Source organism: Phyllobates terribilis, unplaced genomic scaffold, assembly GCF_046119375.1.
Source record: "Phyllobates terribilis strain yellow unplaced genomic scaffold, ASM4611937v1 Scaffold_2__4_contigs__length_985480577, whole genome shotgun sequence".
In the NCBI taxonomy this organism is placed as follows: Eukaryota; Metazoa; Chordata; class Amphibia; order Anura; family Dendrobatidae; genus Phyllobates; species Phyllobates terribilis.
In genome coordinates this window covers 412,086,204-412,104,618 of record NW_027362762.1, presented here as the reverse complement: position 1 = coordinate 412,104,618, position 18,415 = coordinate 412,086,204, and the positions used below count along the sequence as shown (strand labels likewise).

Below are 18,415 nucleotides of genomic sequence, written 5' to 3'. Positions count from 1 at the left end.
GTCACCCTGTCCTCTAGAATTTGCGTAAAGGGGGGCCCTGCTGATCAGGCTCGTATGTTGCTAACCCTACGTGCCGATGTGAGGGCTACTAGAAGAGACGTCTTAAGAGATAGAATATTAAGAGATGCATTCGCTAGAGGGACGTTTGGTCAGGGCTGACAGAACTAAATTTAGGTCCCAAGGAGGAGTATTCCAGGAGGGGATGGGCCTGGACCTGTGAGATGCCTTGATGAACCTGGAGATCCGCCTATTCCTGGCCAGGTCGCAGTTATATAGGGCTCCCAGTGCCGCAACCTGAACCTTTAGAATGCTTGTGGCCAACCCCCGCTCCAACCCCTTTTGAAGGAACTCTAAGATGGCAGTAATGGGGGCCTCCCCTAATACTTTCAAACCCGTGAATGAGAGGAATTTTTCCCAGGTTTTACCGTAGAGTCTGGTGGTTAAGGGTTTCCTACTCTGCAGTAGGGTGGAGATCAAATTGGGGGAAAAACCTCTATCTCTTAAGAGCGACCTCTCAAAATTCAGGCTGTCAGGTGCAGGTTTGCCACCTGAGGGTGAAGGACCGGTCCCTGAGAGAGAAGATCCGGAATTTCCGGAAGGACCCAGGGGTCGGAGGTGGACATTATCCTCAGGCAGGAAAACCAAGGCCTCTTTGGCCAGAAGGGGGCAATCAGAATTAGGTTTGCCTTGTCTTCCCTGACTTTCCTCAGAACTGCCGGAATAAGAGCAATCGGAAGAAAGGCATAAGCTAGCTGGTGGTTCCATGGAATTGAGAAGGCATCCAATGATGCTGGGTTCCCCTTGGGGGTCGATTGAACAGAATATGTCCACTTTTTTGTTTTGCCAGTTGGCGAATAGGTCTATGGAGGGGTTTCCCCAAGCCTTCGTGATTTGGTTGAACACCAGCTGATTCAGCTCCCACTCGCCCTGTCTCAGCTGGATCCTGCTCAGGAAGTCTGCAGTGATATTTTCTGCCCCTTTTATGTGGAGTGCAGATAGGGACTCTAGATTGTTCTCTGCTACCTGGAGGATGGATTTTGACACTTGTAGCAGAGAATGGGACTGAGTCCTCCCCTGGCGATTTAAGAATGCCACCACTACCTTGTTGTCCGAAAAAACTCTTACATGGTGCCCCCGTAGAGTGTTTAAGAATTCTAAGGGGGCAAATTTTACTGCCAGAAGTACCCTCATGTTGGAAGATACCCCTTCCGAATCCTCTGACCAGGCTCCCTGAGCTATCTGGTCGTTTAGATGAGCCCTCCACCCCCTGGTGCTTGCGTCTGTCGTTAGGACCTGTGAGACTGATATTGTCCATGGAACACCTCTGGCTAAATTGTCCCCCTTTGTCCACCATGTTAGGGAAAGCAAGGTTTTTGATGATAAAGTTAGCCGACCTTCTAAGTGCCCTTTTAGTGACCTTTCCGCCCCCAAGATTTCCCATTGTAAGTCCCTGGTGTGCAACTGAGCCCAGCGGACCCCCGGGATGCAGGCAGTCATGGAACCTAAGAGGGACATTGCTCCCCGCAGTGTCATATAGGGATGGTTCTTTACATGGGATACTCGGGCCATCATACTCTGGATTTTCCCTGCCGGGAGACGGCATTCCTGATTCCTCGAATCTAATAGGATACCCAAGTACTCTTGCACTTGATCCGGCTCCAACCTCGACTTTTTTTAGATTCAGAAGCCAGCCTAAATTCGTCAAGGAACCCATGACTCTTGCTAGATGGTCCTTGCAATGGTTGAACGAGTTGCCTATTATTAGCAGATCGTCCAGGTACAGGATTATTAGGATGTTTTGCTCCCTCAGATGGGCCATTACATCTGCGACTATTTTTGTGAAGACCCTTGGCGCTATCGCTAACCCGAAGGGGAGAGCCGTGTATTGGTAGTGTTTGATCATGCCTTTCAGTGGTAACGCTACTCTCAGGAATTTCCGGTAGTCTCTGTGTATGGGAACGTGATAATAGGCGTCCTTCAGATCCAGGACAGTCATAAAACAGTCTGGGAACAACAATTTCACTGATGTTTTTATTGATTCCATCTTGAACGCTTGTACCTTTAGAAATTTGTTCAATTTTTTTAGGTTCACGATAGTCCTGAACGTCCAGTCTGTTTTTTTCCTGAGGAACAGAGGGGAGTAGAATCCTTCGCCTTCCTCCTGAGTGGGGACTTCCTGAAGGACTGCCTTGCCCATTAGGCCTAGAACCTCCTGTTCTAGAGCTAGTTGTTCTACTCCTGAAGACCTCACAGGGGTTATGACAAAATTCGGACGGGGCATGGAGTGGAACTGGAGTCTTAGTCCTGATTTTATCAGGTCTAAAATCCAAAAACTGTTTGATATTTTCTCCCAGGCTGGGAGGAAATGGAGAAGTCTCCCCCCCCACCTGGGGCTGCCTTTCATTGGGCGGGTTTCCTGTTGTCACTGGGGGGCCTGTTAAACATAAACCCTTTGGCCTTTTTTTGCCTCCTATCCTCCCACCTGTCCTGGTCTTTGGGGGGTCTGGCATTTGAGCCAGAGGGCCCGTCTAGCTGCGTTAGAAAAACTCCCAGCCCTGGCTGCCAGCCTGACGGAATCGGCTGAAGCGTCAGCCAGAAAAGCTGCTGCGCCCTTCATTAATGGGATGGAGCCTATTATGTTATCCCTTGTTGTTTTGTTTCTCAGTTGCACTTCTAGCTGATCTAGCCAGATCATTAAAGATCTGGCTGTGCATGTGGCTGCCACTGCTGGTTTTAACCCCCTACCTGCCGCCTCCCAAGCACCTTTCAGAAAGGAGTCTGCTTTTTTGTCCATTGGGTCTTTCAGCACCCCCATGTCTTCGAATGGCAGGGAAATTTTTTTTAGAGGCTTTGGCTATCGCTACGTCCAACTTTGGCGCCTTCCCCCAGAAGGAGCATACTGGGTCTTCGAAGGGGTATTTCCTTTTAGGCGACAACAACCCTTTCCTTTCCAGTTTCTTCCATTCCCTCTTAATCAGAGAGTGTACCTTATCATTAAGAGGGAAAGACCTCCTTTTCTTTTGTTCCAGGCCACTAAACATCATGTCCTGGACTGACTTTTTAGGGCGAGGATCTACGAACCCCATAGTAGACCTAACTGCTTTAATCAAACTATCTGTACCCTCTATAGGGAAACAGCTACGACCCCCATCTCCGGAAGATGACGAAGATGATGATGAGTAGGATGAATCGGATATTACACCTTCCCCGTCTGAACTACTAGAATCTGATACAGGGGACAGGTGTCTGGTTTTCCCTTGTTTCTTCCCTCCCTTCTGCAGGGACTTAAAGGTATCCTCAACCTGAGACTTAATCAGGGATCTGAGCTCAGAAGCGAATTTAGGGGTCTCCTCACAAATTGTCTGTTCAATGCATGAGTTGCACAGTCTTTTTTGCCACGTGGTGTACAGATCCTCTGCGCAAAGCGCGCAGGTCCTGTGCTTGGACTAGCCCGTACTCTTCCTTCCTTGAGAGAGAAGAACAGAGAGGGGGGCCCCAAGTTACAAGTGAGCTTTCACGAAGATCACTTACCGACCCGTTGTAAGAGGGAATACCGGATTTGAAGAGGAACCCGTTCCAGTAGCAAGGTCTTTCTTCGAGGTAGACGCCGCGCTGTGAAGACCTGCTAGACCGCTCCCTTCCACCGTCACCTTGGCTGTGTTGGCGTGAAGAGTCACTGGAGGGTCCTTTTGTACGCTTCCCGTGTTTCTGAGGCGATGGTGATGGTGAGTGGGACTGCACCTCCTGTAGCTCCTGCTCGCTCATAGCTAACGAGTGCCAGAGTATGCCAGGAAGCACTTCCCCTGTGCTTCCCTGGCAATTTAAGCTCTATAGGGGTCCGCCCCCCCCCCCCCTCTTGCCTGTCCACCTCTGTCCATGCGGAGCGCCCCCCCCCCCCCGGCTTGATCACCGCCGTGCACTTCCAGCATGGGGGACGCTCGCTCCCTCCCCCCCGCGCGCGCGAGCCATCCCTCGGTTTCCCGCACGCGATTAAACGCTCCGCTCCGAGGGACCCGCGTCACTTCCGGTGTGCGCGCGCCCAGCCACGTCAGAGGGGAGGCGACCGGAAGCCCAGGCAAGCATCCGACCTGGACCCCAGATCTCAGGCCTACTTACTAACCTGAGCCACGGAAGCCCCGCCATACTTACCGACCTGGTGACACTGCTGGGGATTTATTCAAAATTGAAGGAATACTGAACCAGCATGGCTACCACAGCATCTTGCAGCGGCATGCTATTCCATCCAGTTTGCGTTTAGTTGGACCATCAATTATTTTTCAACAGGACAATGACCCCAAACACACCTCCAGGCTGGGTAAGGGCTATTTGACCAAGAAGGAGAATGATGGGGTGCTACGCCAGATGACCTGGCCTCCACAGTCACCAGACCGGAACCCAATCGAAATGGTTTGGGGTGAGCTGGAACGCAGAGTGAAGGCAAAAGGGCCAACAAGTAATAAGCATCTCTGGGAACTCCTTCAAGATTGTTGGAAGACCATTTCCGGTGACTAGCTCTTGAAGCTCATCAAGACAATGCCAAGAGTGTGCAAAGCAGTCATCAAAGCAAAAGGTGGCTACTTTGAAGAACCTAGAAGACGACTTATTTTCAGTTGTTTCACACTTTTTGTTAAGTATATAATTCCACATGTGTTAATTCATAGTTTTGATGCCTTCAGTGTAAATGTACAATTTTCATAGTCATGAAAATACAGAAAAATCTTTAAATGAGAAGGTGTGTCCCAACTATTGGTCTGAACTGTATATATACACATCTCTGGCAAAAATTAAGAGACCACTGCACAGTGTTCTAAAAATCACCATCTCTACATGTCTGACAGCCATTCCATTCCAGTGTCAGTTGAATTCCAACCAAAGTCCACCTCATTCTACTGAATGTGCTTCTGATTAGGTGATCACCTGAACCAAATCTTATGTAACGAGGGAAAATATAAAAAACACTGCTGTGGTCTTCACAATCCTCTTGCAATAGGACAAGCTGGATGGCAAAACAAGTGCTAGGAATAGCCCAAAAGTAATTTGAATGAAAAAATAACTTTTAACCATGCCAAAGGAGTTGAAAAGGAAAGTCTTGAGTGAGGAAAAGAAGGGCTCAATTCTGGCTTTACTAGCAGAGGGATACAGTGAGCGTCATGTTGCCTCCATCCTTAAAATTTCGAAGACGGCAGTCCATTACAACAAGGTCAAAAAGCAAACATTGGGGACAACAAAGCTACAGACCTGCAGAGGGTGAAAGCGACTCTCCACTGACCGGGATGACCATCATCTTATTCGAATGTCACTCAGCAACAGCAGGATGACATCAAGTGACCTACAAAAGGAATAGCAAATGGCAGCTGGGGTGAAGTGCACGGCAAGAACAGTTCGTAACAGGCTCCTAGAGGCAGGCCTCAAGTCATGTAAAGCATCAATGAGAAGCAAAGGAGAGCCAGGCTGAAGTTTGCCAAAGACCACAAGGATGGGATCATAGAGGACTGGAGTAAGGTAATCTTCTCTGATGAGTCTAATTTTCAATTTTGCCCAACACCTGGTTGTCTAATGGTTAGACGGCAACCTGGAGAGGCATACAAGTCTCAGTGTCTTGCACCCACTGTGAAATTCGGTGGAGGATCGGTGATAATCTGGGGATGCTTCAGCAAGGCTGGAATTGGGCAGGTTAATCTTTGCTAAGGACGTATGAATCAAGCCGCATACAAGGTTATCCTTGAAAAACACTTGCTTCCTTCTGCTCAGGCAATGTTCCCCAACTCTGAAGACTGTTTTTTTCCAGCAGAACAATGCCCCATGCCACACAGCTAGGTCAATCAATGTGTGGATGAAGGAGCACCACATCAAGACCCTGTCCAGACCCACCACATCAAGACCCATGTTGTCAGTAGTTTATAGAATAAAACAACAATATACATTTTACTCAAAAATATGCCTATTAAGAGAAAAATCAGAGAAAATGAAAATTTTGCAGTGGTCTCTTAATTTTTGCCAAGTGTGTGAGTATATGTGTATGGATGGATGGATGGATAGATAGATAGATAGATAGATAGATAGATAGATATCCTATCAGTATAACATCCTACAATTCAATAGGTATACAAACATTTCAACCTCACTGTGTCTTTATACATTCATGTATTGAAAGATACCATATAGAAAAAACAACTTCTCCAGTAGTAAAAACTACACAGTCAGTATTAGCCCCAAACGGGGAGAGAAGGAACACTTTGTAGCACTGCCAGATTTAAAGTAAACCCACAGTTGAATTATTATACAGACCATGTGCCGTTTTGTATGAAGACTACACTGCCCAGTACCCCGACCCCTAAGCAATAGTGTCATGAGTTATAAAAGAAATGGGGCAAAACTGATCATATTACCATATGAGCATACAGATTAGCGGACACAAAGCCCATTTATATAAACTGATTAATTTCAGTATTGGATCAGTATTGTAAGTGTACCCACAGCATTCAAGGATGGGGTAACATTGGATAGGTATCATGAACGATACCTGCCTGGCATCTGAGGATTCCTTAGAAAACTTGACCAACAGGCATGTAGCAGCATTTCTCTTCCACTCAAAGGGGTTGTTCGGTTTCAGATAATACCCCAGCTGCAATTTGTGAAAAAAATAAACTGCTCTGTACTCATCTTCCCCAATTTCACTGTAAAGTAAAATTTGTTGTTCCCAGTGTCTTGCATTGACTGTGGAGCAGCCAATCAGTGAGCTCAATGGCTCTGCCAGTGTAGACGGAATGCTTCTTTCAGAGCTGCTGAGCTCACAGACTGGCTGCCGTGCTGTCAACATGACGCCAGTCCCGCAGCCAATGCCACACACCGGGCATAGCGGTTGAGGCTCGCTGGCGGACCTGGGGAAGGAGAGCGTAAACTGGAGGCGGTGTCTAACATCAACTGAAAGGGAAAAACCCCTTTAAGTGGGAGAGAAATCCAAATGCTCAAATTGAGATATGGAGAATTTGGAATGGTTACTGGACAATATTTGCAGCATGGCAGGATGCAATATTGCGGTCAAAGGGTTCCCTGTGATTAAGGAATACTGTTGCCAAGAGGAGGTGTATTTGGTCTACAAAAATGTTTATATAGGTCTTCCATGTCTTACGTCTCAAACATTCATTTGGGTGTATGGCAGCAGAACACTGCAAGAGAGTCACAATGGATCACACTCTTCCCACAGTGCAAATGTCTTTCCCAGGCAAGCAACGCACACAAACCTAGCCAGTCGCGTGATGTAAAAGAAAACATGGTTCGTCATATCAGGCTAGCTTCTTCCATGGCTCAGGTTTTAATGCTCTTGTAGGCACTTTCAGCAGGGGAAGCGGTCAGCATGGGCCCAGTGACCAGTCTGCAGCTACGCAACACTGTGTTCTGAAACCTTTCTATCATAGCCAATATAAGAAACCTGTGGAAAATCTTATTCATACAGCTTACAGGCCTGGAAAAATATTAAACCAGGACATTTTTAAAGCCAGATATAGAAGCTAGCAACAATGCATTCCTAGGACACAATTTGGCTGGGTTCACAGAACCTGGCTGAAGGACGTTTGAAATACATTTAAATCTGGTTAAAAATAAAAACAAATAATAATCTGATCATGTTTCTCCCATGAGACATAACTGTGCTTCCATGATTTCCCTCTAGTAGTCACGTTAGCTTATGAAGCATTTATTGCATGGCTATTCTTTTCCCCAGGAGGCACAGGAAGGTCCATCTTTCTACACACAACATTCACTGCTGAATGTGACTTTTTCATTCAATTTTGCCAAGACATGAAAATAAGGCATCATCTGATAGCCGTTGTAGGCTTTCTACTTTACAGGCGCAGTCTGTCAGGAGAGATCGACTCTTTTTTTCTCAGAAATACCTACCTTTTTATGAGCAATCAGCATACAATTTGAATGTTCATGTTCGCATACAACTTCATAATCTGGGAGCATATCTGCCAACTCTTGAACAAAATGAACGACCTCTTCGTGCCAAGGTACATTTGCCATGGTTAGATTGCTAGCAGAACTCTCTCCACAGTAGGTTACGCCCTAAAAAAATGATACAAGCGGAATAAGAAAACTAACAGCAATTGTTTGATCAATATATAAGTTTTACATATTTACTTTTAATATAAAATGAGTATCACAGCCATGTTACATAAGCAATTTAAAACATCTTTACTCATGCAAATAAGTAAAAAAATATACTGTAAATTGGCATGAACAAAAATGTACTATAATGCCTGATTTTCATAGCATTGGATGATGTAGAAGATATCATGAGACATATAATGGAATTACTTGGAAAAATAAATTTCTTATCTCATGAAAACGCATACAGAAGTTATGGCACTTCATCTAGAATCTTGCAGCAGAACAGGCCATAATATGATATATTAAAGGGTTGAATGATAACAGATACTTCTGCAAATGTCATAAATGTCTTATCGATGTGGGCATCACTTCTCCTATCGAATGTGCGGCCATCATTCCAGTCACTGTGGCTTCTGCACCAATCAGAGTGGGTGTTCAAGGGACCAATATGTTGGAGACAGTAACAATTGCCTGTCTACCCATTTTTCTCATTGTAAAACTGAGCAGAGAAACAGCAGACATAGCAGCATGGTGCTTTCCTAGTTCTCAAGCAACTTTGTCCTGGTGATTGACAGAGGTCACTAAAGTCTATTCTAATTTGGACATTGGCAGCTTATCCTCACAAAATGCCACAAATGCATTTAGTATGACAATACTTTCAAGTATCAACATAAGAATTGAACAGACTGAAAAGTTTCTGAAGCTTAAAGGGGTTGTCCACTACTTTGACATTGATGCCCTATCCTTAGGATAGGGCATCAATGTATGATCAGCCAGGGTCCCGCAAGCATTACCCCCACCGATCAGCTGTTATCGGTGCCGGCGGCCGCAAGTTCTTACCTGCGGTGCCTGGCCGTCAAGTTGTAGTGGGCGCCGCTTGTAACTGCACATCCGCCTCCCATTCAATTGAATGGGAGGCGGATGTGCCGTTACAAGCGGCGGCCACTACAACTTGATGGCCAGGCACCGAAGGTAAGGACTTGCGGCCGGCGACCGCCGCCTACACCGATAACAGCTGATCGGCGGGGGTGCCGCGTGTGGGACCCCGGCAGATCATACATTGATGCCCTATTCTATGGATAGTGCATCAATGTCAAAGTAGTGGACAACTTCTTTAAGCACTAAGTGGTTTGGGAACAAGGTGGAGTTTAAAAAAAAAAAACAGGAGGTGAAACAAGGAGTTGAAAGACGGAGTTCAAGGCCTGTAAGTACTTAATTTTTCCCTGTATTTTTGTTTCATTAGATTAGTAATAGCAGAACTGGAGGTTTCATTTAGTACACAGTTTGCCACATGTATACATAAATGGAGCAGGATTTCCAGCATGAATACTGCTTTGGCTGATGTGAGCAGCCCAGATAGTAACCAAGGAATGGTAATGCAAATAAGGTTAAACATTTAGTGGTTATAGTAGTATAATTAGGCAAAGGATAGAATAATTTTTCGTCAAGACCGCCTCAACAGAATGGTTTGCCGTCTCCCTTTGCTAGGGTTCGGCATGTGGTGGAATGGGTTGGTAAATTACTTTAGGTGACTGGTAATAATCTTTCTGTTGTAGTCCACATGGGAATCAATGATAGAATAAGTGGTAGATGGAGGATCCTTAAAAATAACTTTAAAGAATTAGGCTGCAAGCTGAAGGGAAGAATCTCCAAGGTAGTCTCCGGAATACTGCATGTGCCATGGGCATCACAGGAAAGACAACAGGAACTTAGGAAGTTAAAGGGCACCTGTCAGGCTGTGTGCCCACTATGCGCTTTTTAAGCGTTTTTTCGCAGCAGAAATTCCGCTGCAGAAACGCTTAAAAAACGCATGGTAGAAGGCCTGCCTTGTTCCCCAATGATAATCCGCATGTGCTGTGCACATGCTGCGGAAATTTCCGCTAGGTATTATCATTACGGAAAAATACGCAGCGCTACCAATTATTTTGCGGAAGCGCTGCGTTTTCGCCGCCATTGACTTGCATTGGAACGCATGGAATCCGCATCACTGCATCTGTACATGCGGAATCCATGCGTTTCAATGTGCAGATGGTACCCAGGTCTGGAGAAGAGGAGACTCTCCTCCGGACCCAGGTACCATAGTACCTGTAAAAAAAAGAATAAAATAAAAAATATACATTACACCGGTGTCCTTGTCTCGGCTTGCAGGCAGCTCGCGGTGGACTCAAGGACCTGCCATGACGTCATTTAGTCATGTGAAGGGTCACGCGACCATTGACGTCGGCAGGTCCTTTAGTCTTCCGCGAGCTGCCGGCAAGCCAGGACGCATCGGATAAAGACACCGGGGGCCATAAGAAAGTAAGTATAATATATATATATATATTTTTTACCATTAGATTTGCATGGATTTATATAGTGTGACCAAGTTGACAAGCACTTTCCAAGTGATGCTAAAATTGCTTGGAAAGCGCTTGTCAACCCGCATGCAGAAATGCATGTGAAGAACGCTTCATTTCCGCTTGTCCCTGGCAGGAAAAACGCATGTACAATCCGCATGTACAATCCACATGCGTTTTTTCTGCCAGGGAGATGCAGAAACGCTGACGAAAAAATCCGGAGCATTTCTGCATCGTGGGCACATAGCCTCAGCAGGATTGTGCTCAGTAAACTACATACACTGTCAGGTGGGCGCCATTACACTGATTAAAATAATATCTTGGTTGATGAAATCCATCCTGTGGTTCTTTCTTAATCTTTATTTTCAGTTTGGAGATAATGATATGCTCGTGCTTCGGTTTACTGAGCACATTCTGTCTGACAGATGCGCTTTAAATGCAGGTGTAAAGCCTTGTGCAGAGCAGAAGGATTTGAGTTCCTAGAGCACTGTGCTTACTTTTCACTGGGGTACAATATGCATTTTGCAGTTAAATTACACCTGAATGGAAGAAGTCTGCTGTGCCGGAGGAGAGAAATCTTACAGGAACGGAGGAGTATTTAAAGTAGAATCAAGGGAGGAGGAAAAGACAGGAAATAAAGTGTTATACAGGTTAGAGAGGGGTCAAACTATATCTGTGGGTGAAGAAGTAGACTATGGGGGGAAGGATTAGGCCAGTGGATAGACAGATTCATGTGTTACAGACAAGAAGTGAAGTCAAATCTGTCCACAAAGTTTCAGAAGAGATCAGCAAACTGGGGGAGCTTGAAGCCTAGGTACTAGAGAAAGACAGGTCAAATAGCAAAGGATGAAGAGTATAGTTGGATGTGATATGAAAGCGTGTGACAAACAATAGGGGAAGAAGGTTGTGAATTTGAAACATTGTGGTTGGAATTACAAACAGAAGTAAACACTAAAAAGGTAATTTTTGGTGTAATTTATAGACTTTCCCCCATCCACATGCTAAACATCACTCTCTAAACTGATGGTACAGGCTGCACAGGTGGTTACAATAGTGATTATGGGAGATTTTAACTACCCATACATTGACGGGGGTCATGGCTCAGCTTCAACTGTAAAGGGGAGAAAATGCCTCAGCTTCCTGAAGAATACTGTCATTTTATGGGCAAGCTTGTGGAAGACCCGACAAGAGGCAATAATTTCTTGGATTTGGTAATTTACAGAGTCGGTAGGAAATGTCACTGTTCATGATCACCTTGGTACAAGTGATCACTATCATTCCATTTTGCTTACATAGCAAAAGACCTACTATGGCAAGGAGGACAAAAGACACGCTATTTTTTTTCAAATAAACTAAATTCACTTGTGCTTTGGAGCAGGTCTATGGGCAGATCTTATCTTGCTGATCTGGCCTGGAGCACCCAGGAAAGACCCTGCCTACAGTCCCACCCCGGAGCACAAGCATATCAACTCAAAACGGCAAACATGATTACACAAGAACCACAAGACTGATTTCTTCACCTCAGATATGATTTTAATCAGTGCAGCAGCTCCAACATGACAATGCCTATAGTTTCCTTAGCAAAATCCTGCTGACAGGTTCCCTTTAAGCCAATTCCTTACCCATCTGCATATAGTTTTCCCTAGTCCCTGCTACATAAATGGCCCTTACAAAATGTATGGTCAAAGATGTTAACTGTAAAACCCCCTCAAAAGACAAGGGTTCATTCCCTCTGCATGTAGAAAAATGGTTCAATTTCCAAGGGAGACAAAGCTTCTTTATCATAATGACTATAAATTTGTGGAACAGACTACCTCAAGTGTCAGTGGGAACCGTTGATTGTTTCAAAAAGGGCTTAGATGCTTTATTAAAAGAAAATAAATGCATATATAAATGCGTAAAGATGTTTTCTCAATAAATATAGATTTGGGGAACAGAGTGCATAATAGGGTGAGAGTGGGTTGTTGGTGGTTACACTCTCCTGGTGGATTTGTGACAGGCACCACTCCTATGTAGGCATGAAGAAAAACAGCTGCTGCTGTCACCAGGAAATAATGTTTTCCAATAATTTTTATTGATACATTTTATAAAACAAGGGTAGGGTGAGGGGTAAAAGTAGGAGAGTAGGGAGTGATGGGGGGGTAGAGAAGGAAGAAAGGGGGGAGGGGGGAATAAGGAGAACGATAAAACGAGCAAATGAAATAGTATAAAAAAAAAAAAAAAAAAACATAATGATCCTTAGTACATTAGTAATAATCATTACAGAACAATTATAAGGAATATTAAAGAGTAAACATTCAATATTCACCCATTAGAGTACGAATCTTCTTTTCAAAGAGATTTTAAGAATAAACATCAGACCAAAGATCCCATTTCTTGCTATGCTTAGGAAGGCAATTGTTTATAATAGCAAATCTTGATTGAAATTCCTTGTGTGTGGAGATTTTGTCGATAATATCAGAAATTTTGTGAATGTCGGTTTTCTTCCAGAAAAAGGCCAAAGAATTTTTGACAACAAGAAATATGTGAATGAGGAGACGCCTGCAATGAGGATCCAGAGATTCTAGATCAATAGATAATAGGGCCATTTGTGGGGTGATTTTTATTGACTTGTTGAGTGTCCGTTTTATAAGGGAGGAGATTTGATCCCATAAGATTTTGACTTTCGGGCAGGACCAGAAAATGAGTAATAGGTCAGCTTTGATACTGCAATTTCTCCAACACAAAGGAGATGATTCAGAGCTAATATGGGATAACCTTGAGGGGGTATAATACCATCTGGTCAAAATTTTATAATAGGACTCTTGGAGAGAAGTTGAAATGGTAGCTGAGTAAGAGTAGTTTATAGCATCTTCCCATTGGTCTAAATCTGGAGAGATTTTTAAATCAGATTCCCATTTGGCGAAATATGAATTCTCAACGAACTCAGTGTCATTTTTAAACCATGAATATAGATTTTTTTGTGCCCCAAAACAAGATGTGGTTAATATTGCAAAGAAGTTTACTTGAATGTTCGGATATTTTCGGTTTATTGGTTAGGAATTGTTTTATATGGTCTTTTAAAACTATAAAATGAAAAAAATCAGATGAAGGTAGGTTAAATCTGGTTTTTAACTCAGAATATAAACAGATATTGTCACCATTGTATAAATCTTTTATTTTTTTAAGGACAAGATTCGACCAATGAGAGGGAATTAGGGAGTTGTTAAGAGAAGCTATGAATGATAAAGGAAGAGTTTTAATGATGTCAAATTTTTTTGCCTTCTTTCTGGATTTTGCTATTTTTTCCCATGCGGAAATCGTAGCCTGAAAAATAGGATTATTAGAGTAAGGCTGCGTGCACGCGATGCGTTTTTCATGCGTTTATGCTGCGGAATTTCCGCAGCGGAAACGCATCAAAAACGCATGGTAATCCGCACCCCATGGTCCCCAATGGCATTCCGCAATGTCAATGCACATGCTGCGGATTTTTCCACAGCGTTTCTGCAGCGCAAATAAATCCGCAACATGTTCATTAATTTTGCGGAAGCGCAGCGGAAGCGCCGCCATTGACTTGCATTGAGACGCATAGAATCCGCGTCTGTACATTTGTACAAGCGGATTATATGCGTTTCAATGTGCGGATGGTACCCAGTTCTGGAGGAGAGAAGACTCTCATCCAGACCTGGGTACCATTGTACCTGTAAAAAAAGAATAAAATAATAAATAAAGTTTATATTCACCTGTCCGGCGGCCCCAGCAGCGCTTCTCCTTCCAGGACCTGAGATGACGTCGCGGTCATGTGACCGCAGGCTGTCTCGCGAGATGCCGGCAACCCGGAAGTAGCGCGACAACACACGCGACAGCTCACGCGGCGGGGGATCGGTAAGTATAGCTTTATTTTTTTATTTTTACGGTCACACTGTATAAATCCATGCCGTTTGCATGGATTTATACAGTGTGACCTAGTTGTCAAGCACTTTCCAAGTGATGCTATCGCCTAGAAAGTGCTTGTCAGTCTGCCTGCGGAAACACATGCGTTAACGGATGTGGATACCCATGTGAATCCGCATGTATTCTGCAGGAAAAACGCATGCACAATCTCCATGCGTTTTTTTCTGCCAGGGAGATGCAGAAATGCTGCAGAAATTTTCTGCTTCATTTCTGCATCGTGGGCACATAGCCTAATTGGGAGAGTTTTTAAATAATTCTTTATATAGTAGATCGCAAGGAGGGGAGTTATTATTTTCGTGTAATTCCAGATTGTACCAGGCACGAACCAGTAAGAGCTCTGTTTGATCAAGTTGGCCCAATAATAAGCTGTAATGTTAGGGAGACTGGCGCTGCCATATTTTTTTTTTTTTTTTTTTATATAGGATGTTAGTAGGGACTCTAGGTTTTTTATAGTTCCAAATAAAGGAATTAATTTGGTTTTGTAGTCTCAATAAGGAGGATGAGGGAATTGTAAGAGGAAGTGTTCTAAAAAAAAATACAGAATTTTGGGAAGGATGATAGATTTAATTATTGATATTTTACCGAGCCATGAAAGATCATGGTTGCCTAAGGCCATTAGATCCTTAGCTATGGTAGTGCTTAAGTTATCGATATTGTGAGAGATCATGGAGTTAATATTTTTAGAAATTTAAATACCTAAATACAGGAGTTCATTTTCTGACCAGGAAAAAGATGAGAGGTTTTTAATTTTATCTATGGAGTGGTCATTTAGATTGAATTGAAGGATTCTAGATTTGTTTTCGTTGATCTTAAAATATATTTTAGAAAATGCGTTGAGTACTTTGGTGAGTTCAGAAATAGAATTGACAGGGTCAGAAAGAGTCAAGAAAAGGTCGTCTGCAAAGAGACCAATTTTGTATTGACGTGAAGGAATCGGGATTCCAGATATTTTTGGGCTGTCCCTTATTGTTTGAGCTAACGGCTCCATTGCAAGAGCAAAAAGGAGAGGGGATAACGGACACCCTTGTCTGGTGCCATTGGACAGTGTAAATGGTTTTGAGAGATGATTGTTTACATAGATACTAGCACTAGGATTTGAGTAGAGAGCAGAGATAAAAAGAAGTGATTTTTTGTTAAAGCCGAATTTAAGGAGAGTTGAATTTAAATAGCTCCAGTTCAGTCTGTCGAAGGCCTTTTCGGCATCAAGGGTGAGGAAAATTGCGGGAAGCTTCAAGGAATTAATCAACTTAATAATATTTATAATTCTCCTTGTTCCTTCCGTACCAGGAAATAATGTATCCAGCTGGATAAAACCTGTAAAGTGGGCTGCACTTCTGGAGTAAATCAATTCTTCACCAGTGATGATGATAAAAAGGTTTTATATTCACAACGCGTTTCAACGTCATACAGTCATCATTCTCAAGTCAAAAAAGACAAATGACTCATGGATCATGGCTGTACATCTATAAATCCCTTCCCCATATCCTCTCCTCTCCCCCAGTTGAACTTGATGGATTTGTGTCTTTTTGTCAACCGTATTAACTATGTAACTCTTAAAGGAAGCTTAATAAATTTGCTGATGCACAATAACCTCACAAGTCTGTATGAACAGTAAAGACAAACAAGTTAATTACTCAGCCTAGACATTTTTCAGTTTAAAGCAAACAATAATTACTTTGCTGGATTTGTTCTCAATATAAAACATGCTGTGATTGCAGAACATTAAAAAATAGGGCATATAATATCGCTACAACATCATAAACTTTATAGAATAATTTGAACTGTTTGTAATGATGAATATTTTTTTTCTTACAGCAAGAGCATCACTTAGAAGCGTACAGGCAAGATTTCAAATATTTTTTATTCTAAATATTTGATTACGGTTTCCTAAAGTATGCTAGGACCAGAACTTGACACTATTTGGTATAGACAACGGTCTTCTGGTCCAAATTTGGACTATACATGATATTCTTTAGGTGAAGTACAGTTGCCACGGCTTCAGTACCACCCAGAGGGCAAGAGCATTCTACTGGGCATAGTCACATACAGAAGATTTATGCAGAAATTAAGGTAATTATCTGAATTACACATCCAGAAATCCAAACACATGCTGCAGAAACAACCAGTCCAGATGTATAAAAATGATTTTCATTCATATAACACTGCTCTACAGCCAAATTGGTTCACAGACGAAAACAGTTAAACTTAACGATTTTTGTGGTGCTGAAAACTAATATGATCCTTAAATTTGCTGATTGGATATAATTTTCAAGATCCAGAGGAAGTTTTAATTACTTATGACACCTTTCATGCAGGCTTATACAAAAATTACGTTTTTATTATTTCATCATCATTATGGCATTGTTAGTAGCTAGTCTATTATATCTTCTATATAGTCTATTGAGCCTTCAGTATTCTATCATCTTAGGGTGACCAATCAAAAAAACACCAACTCAGCTCTGATGACGTAATCCTAATTTCAGTGGCAGCACCTACTTTTATAAATGTGCTCTGTGTAAGGTATACAGTTTTAGGATTTCTTAGCATATTGAGATGTTTCTATATGTTTTTTCAGATATGCCTCATTCTTTCATTAACAAAGCAGATAGTTTTTGCTACATATGGGGAAAAGTCACTTTTGCAAAACAAAGGCGAAGCCTGTCTACTATGATAAGGAAAGCCTACAACCTGTATTTTGGCTGCAGAATAGGAGGGAAGGATAAGAGTTGGGCTCCATACATATGCATCACATCTTATCCAGTGGATGCATGGAAAGAGGTAATCTATGCCTTTTGCAGTCCCTTCTCATCTTTAGAGACCTAAAGGATCACACTACCAATTGCCATTTCTGCATGGCCCCCTTTAGGTAAGGAGTTTCAAATAATAAAAAGTGGCCTTCACTGTATCCAAACATTCCATCTGCAATACGCCCAGTACCACATACACAAGAACTGCTGGTTCCAAAAGCACCAGAAACATTTTCTGTCGAGTCTAGTGAGGAAGAAGAGGGCGCTTGGTGTCATGAAGAATCTTCCTCTCATGACCCAGACTATCTGTCAGCAACCTCAACTGAACCACACCTCATAACAAAAGGTGAACTGAACAATACTGTCAGAGATTTGGATCTGCCTAGGAGTAAAGCTGAGCTCTGCTCCAGGCTACAGCAGTGGAATCTCCTTGCAAGTGATGTTTGGATTATCTTGGTTCCGCAACTGTGATAAAGATCTTGTCCAACACTTCTTCATGGAGGCAATCATGTGGCATGCAACAACATCAACAGTTTTATGGAAGCTCTGAAAATAAGTCATAATCCAGAGGAACGGAGGCTCATCGATTCCTCCAAAACAAACCTAAAAGCCATCTTGCTGCATAATGGCAATGCGCTACCTGCAATTCCAGTTGGTTATGCAATCCACATGAAAGAAACCTATGGCAACATTAAACAACTGTTGAGGTGCATGAACTATGACTAATATTTGTGGCCCCTCTGTGGTGACTTAAAGGTGGTTGCCCTTTTACTTGGTCTCCAGGATGGATACACAAAATACTGCTGTGTCTGTGTGAGTGGGATAGTCGTGCAAGAGAATATTACTACAATAAGTGAGACTGGCCTCTCTGACATTCACTTCAGCCGGGGAGTAAAAATGTCCTGCATCCAGTACTTGTTGACCCACATAAGATTTTGTTACCACTGTTGCATATTAAGATGGGCCTAATGAAGAACTTTGTAACGGCAATGGATAAAAATGCAAAAGCATTCAAGTATCTCATTGATAAATTTCTAAGGTTGAATGAAGCAAAGAAAAAGGAAGGAGTCTTAATTGGACTACAGATTCATAGTCTTCAAGATGTTTCTCAAGTTGTTGCAGGGCAAGGAAAAGGCTGCATGAATAGCATTCGGATTAGTGGTAACTAATTTTTTGGGAAACTCAAGAGCAGATAACTATGAAGAGGTGGTGGAAAGTCTCCTCAAAACATACAAGAATCTTGGCTGTAACAGGTCCTTAAAGGCAACCTGTCAGCAGGATTTTGCT

The 18,415-nt window shown here is 43.0% G+C and overlaps 1 protein-coding gene across 1 annotated transcript in view; it reads right to left on the bottom strand.

Annotated features, from left to right (window-relative positions):
• LOC141212854 (S-adenosyl-L-methionine-dependent tRNA 4-demethylwyosine synthase TYW1-like) overlaps positions 1-18,415 on the bottom strand; it is a 273,215-nt gene that overhangs the window by 21,034 nt on the left and 233,766 nt on the right. The window contains exon 15 of the mRNA XM_073665131.1: positions 7,900-8,067. Coding sequence (XP_073521232.1) covers positions 7,900-8,067 — 168 coding nt within the window. The remainder of the gene's footprint in view (positions 1-7,899; positions 8,068-18,415) is intronic.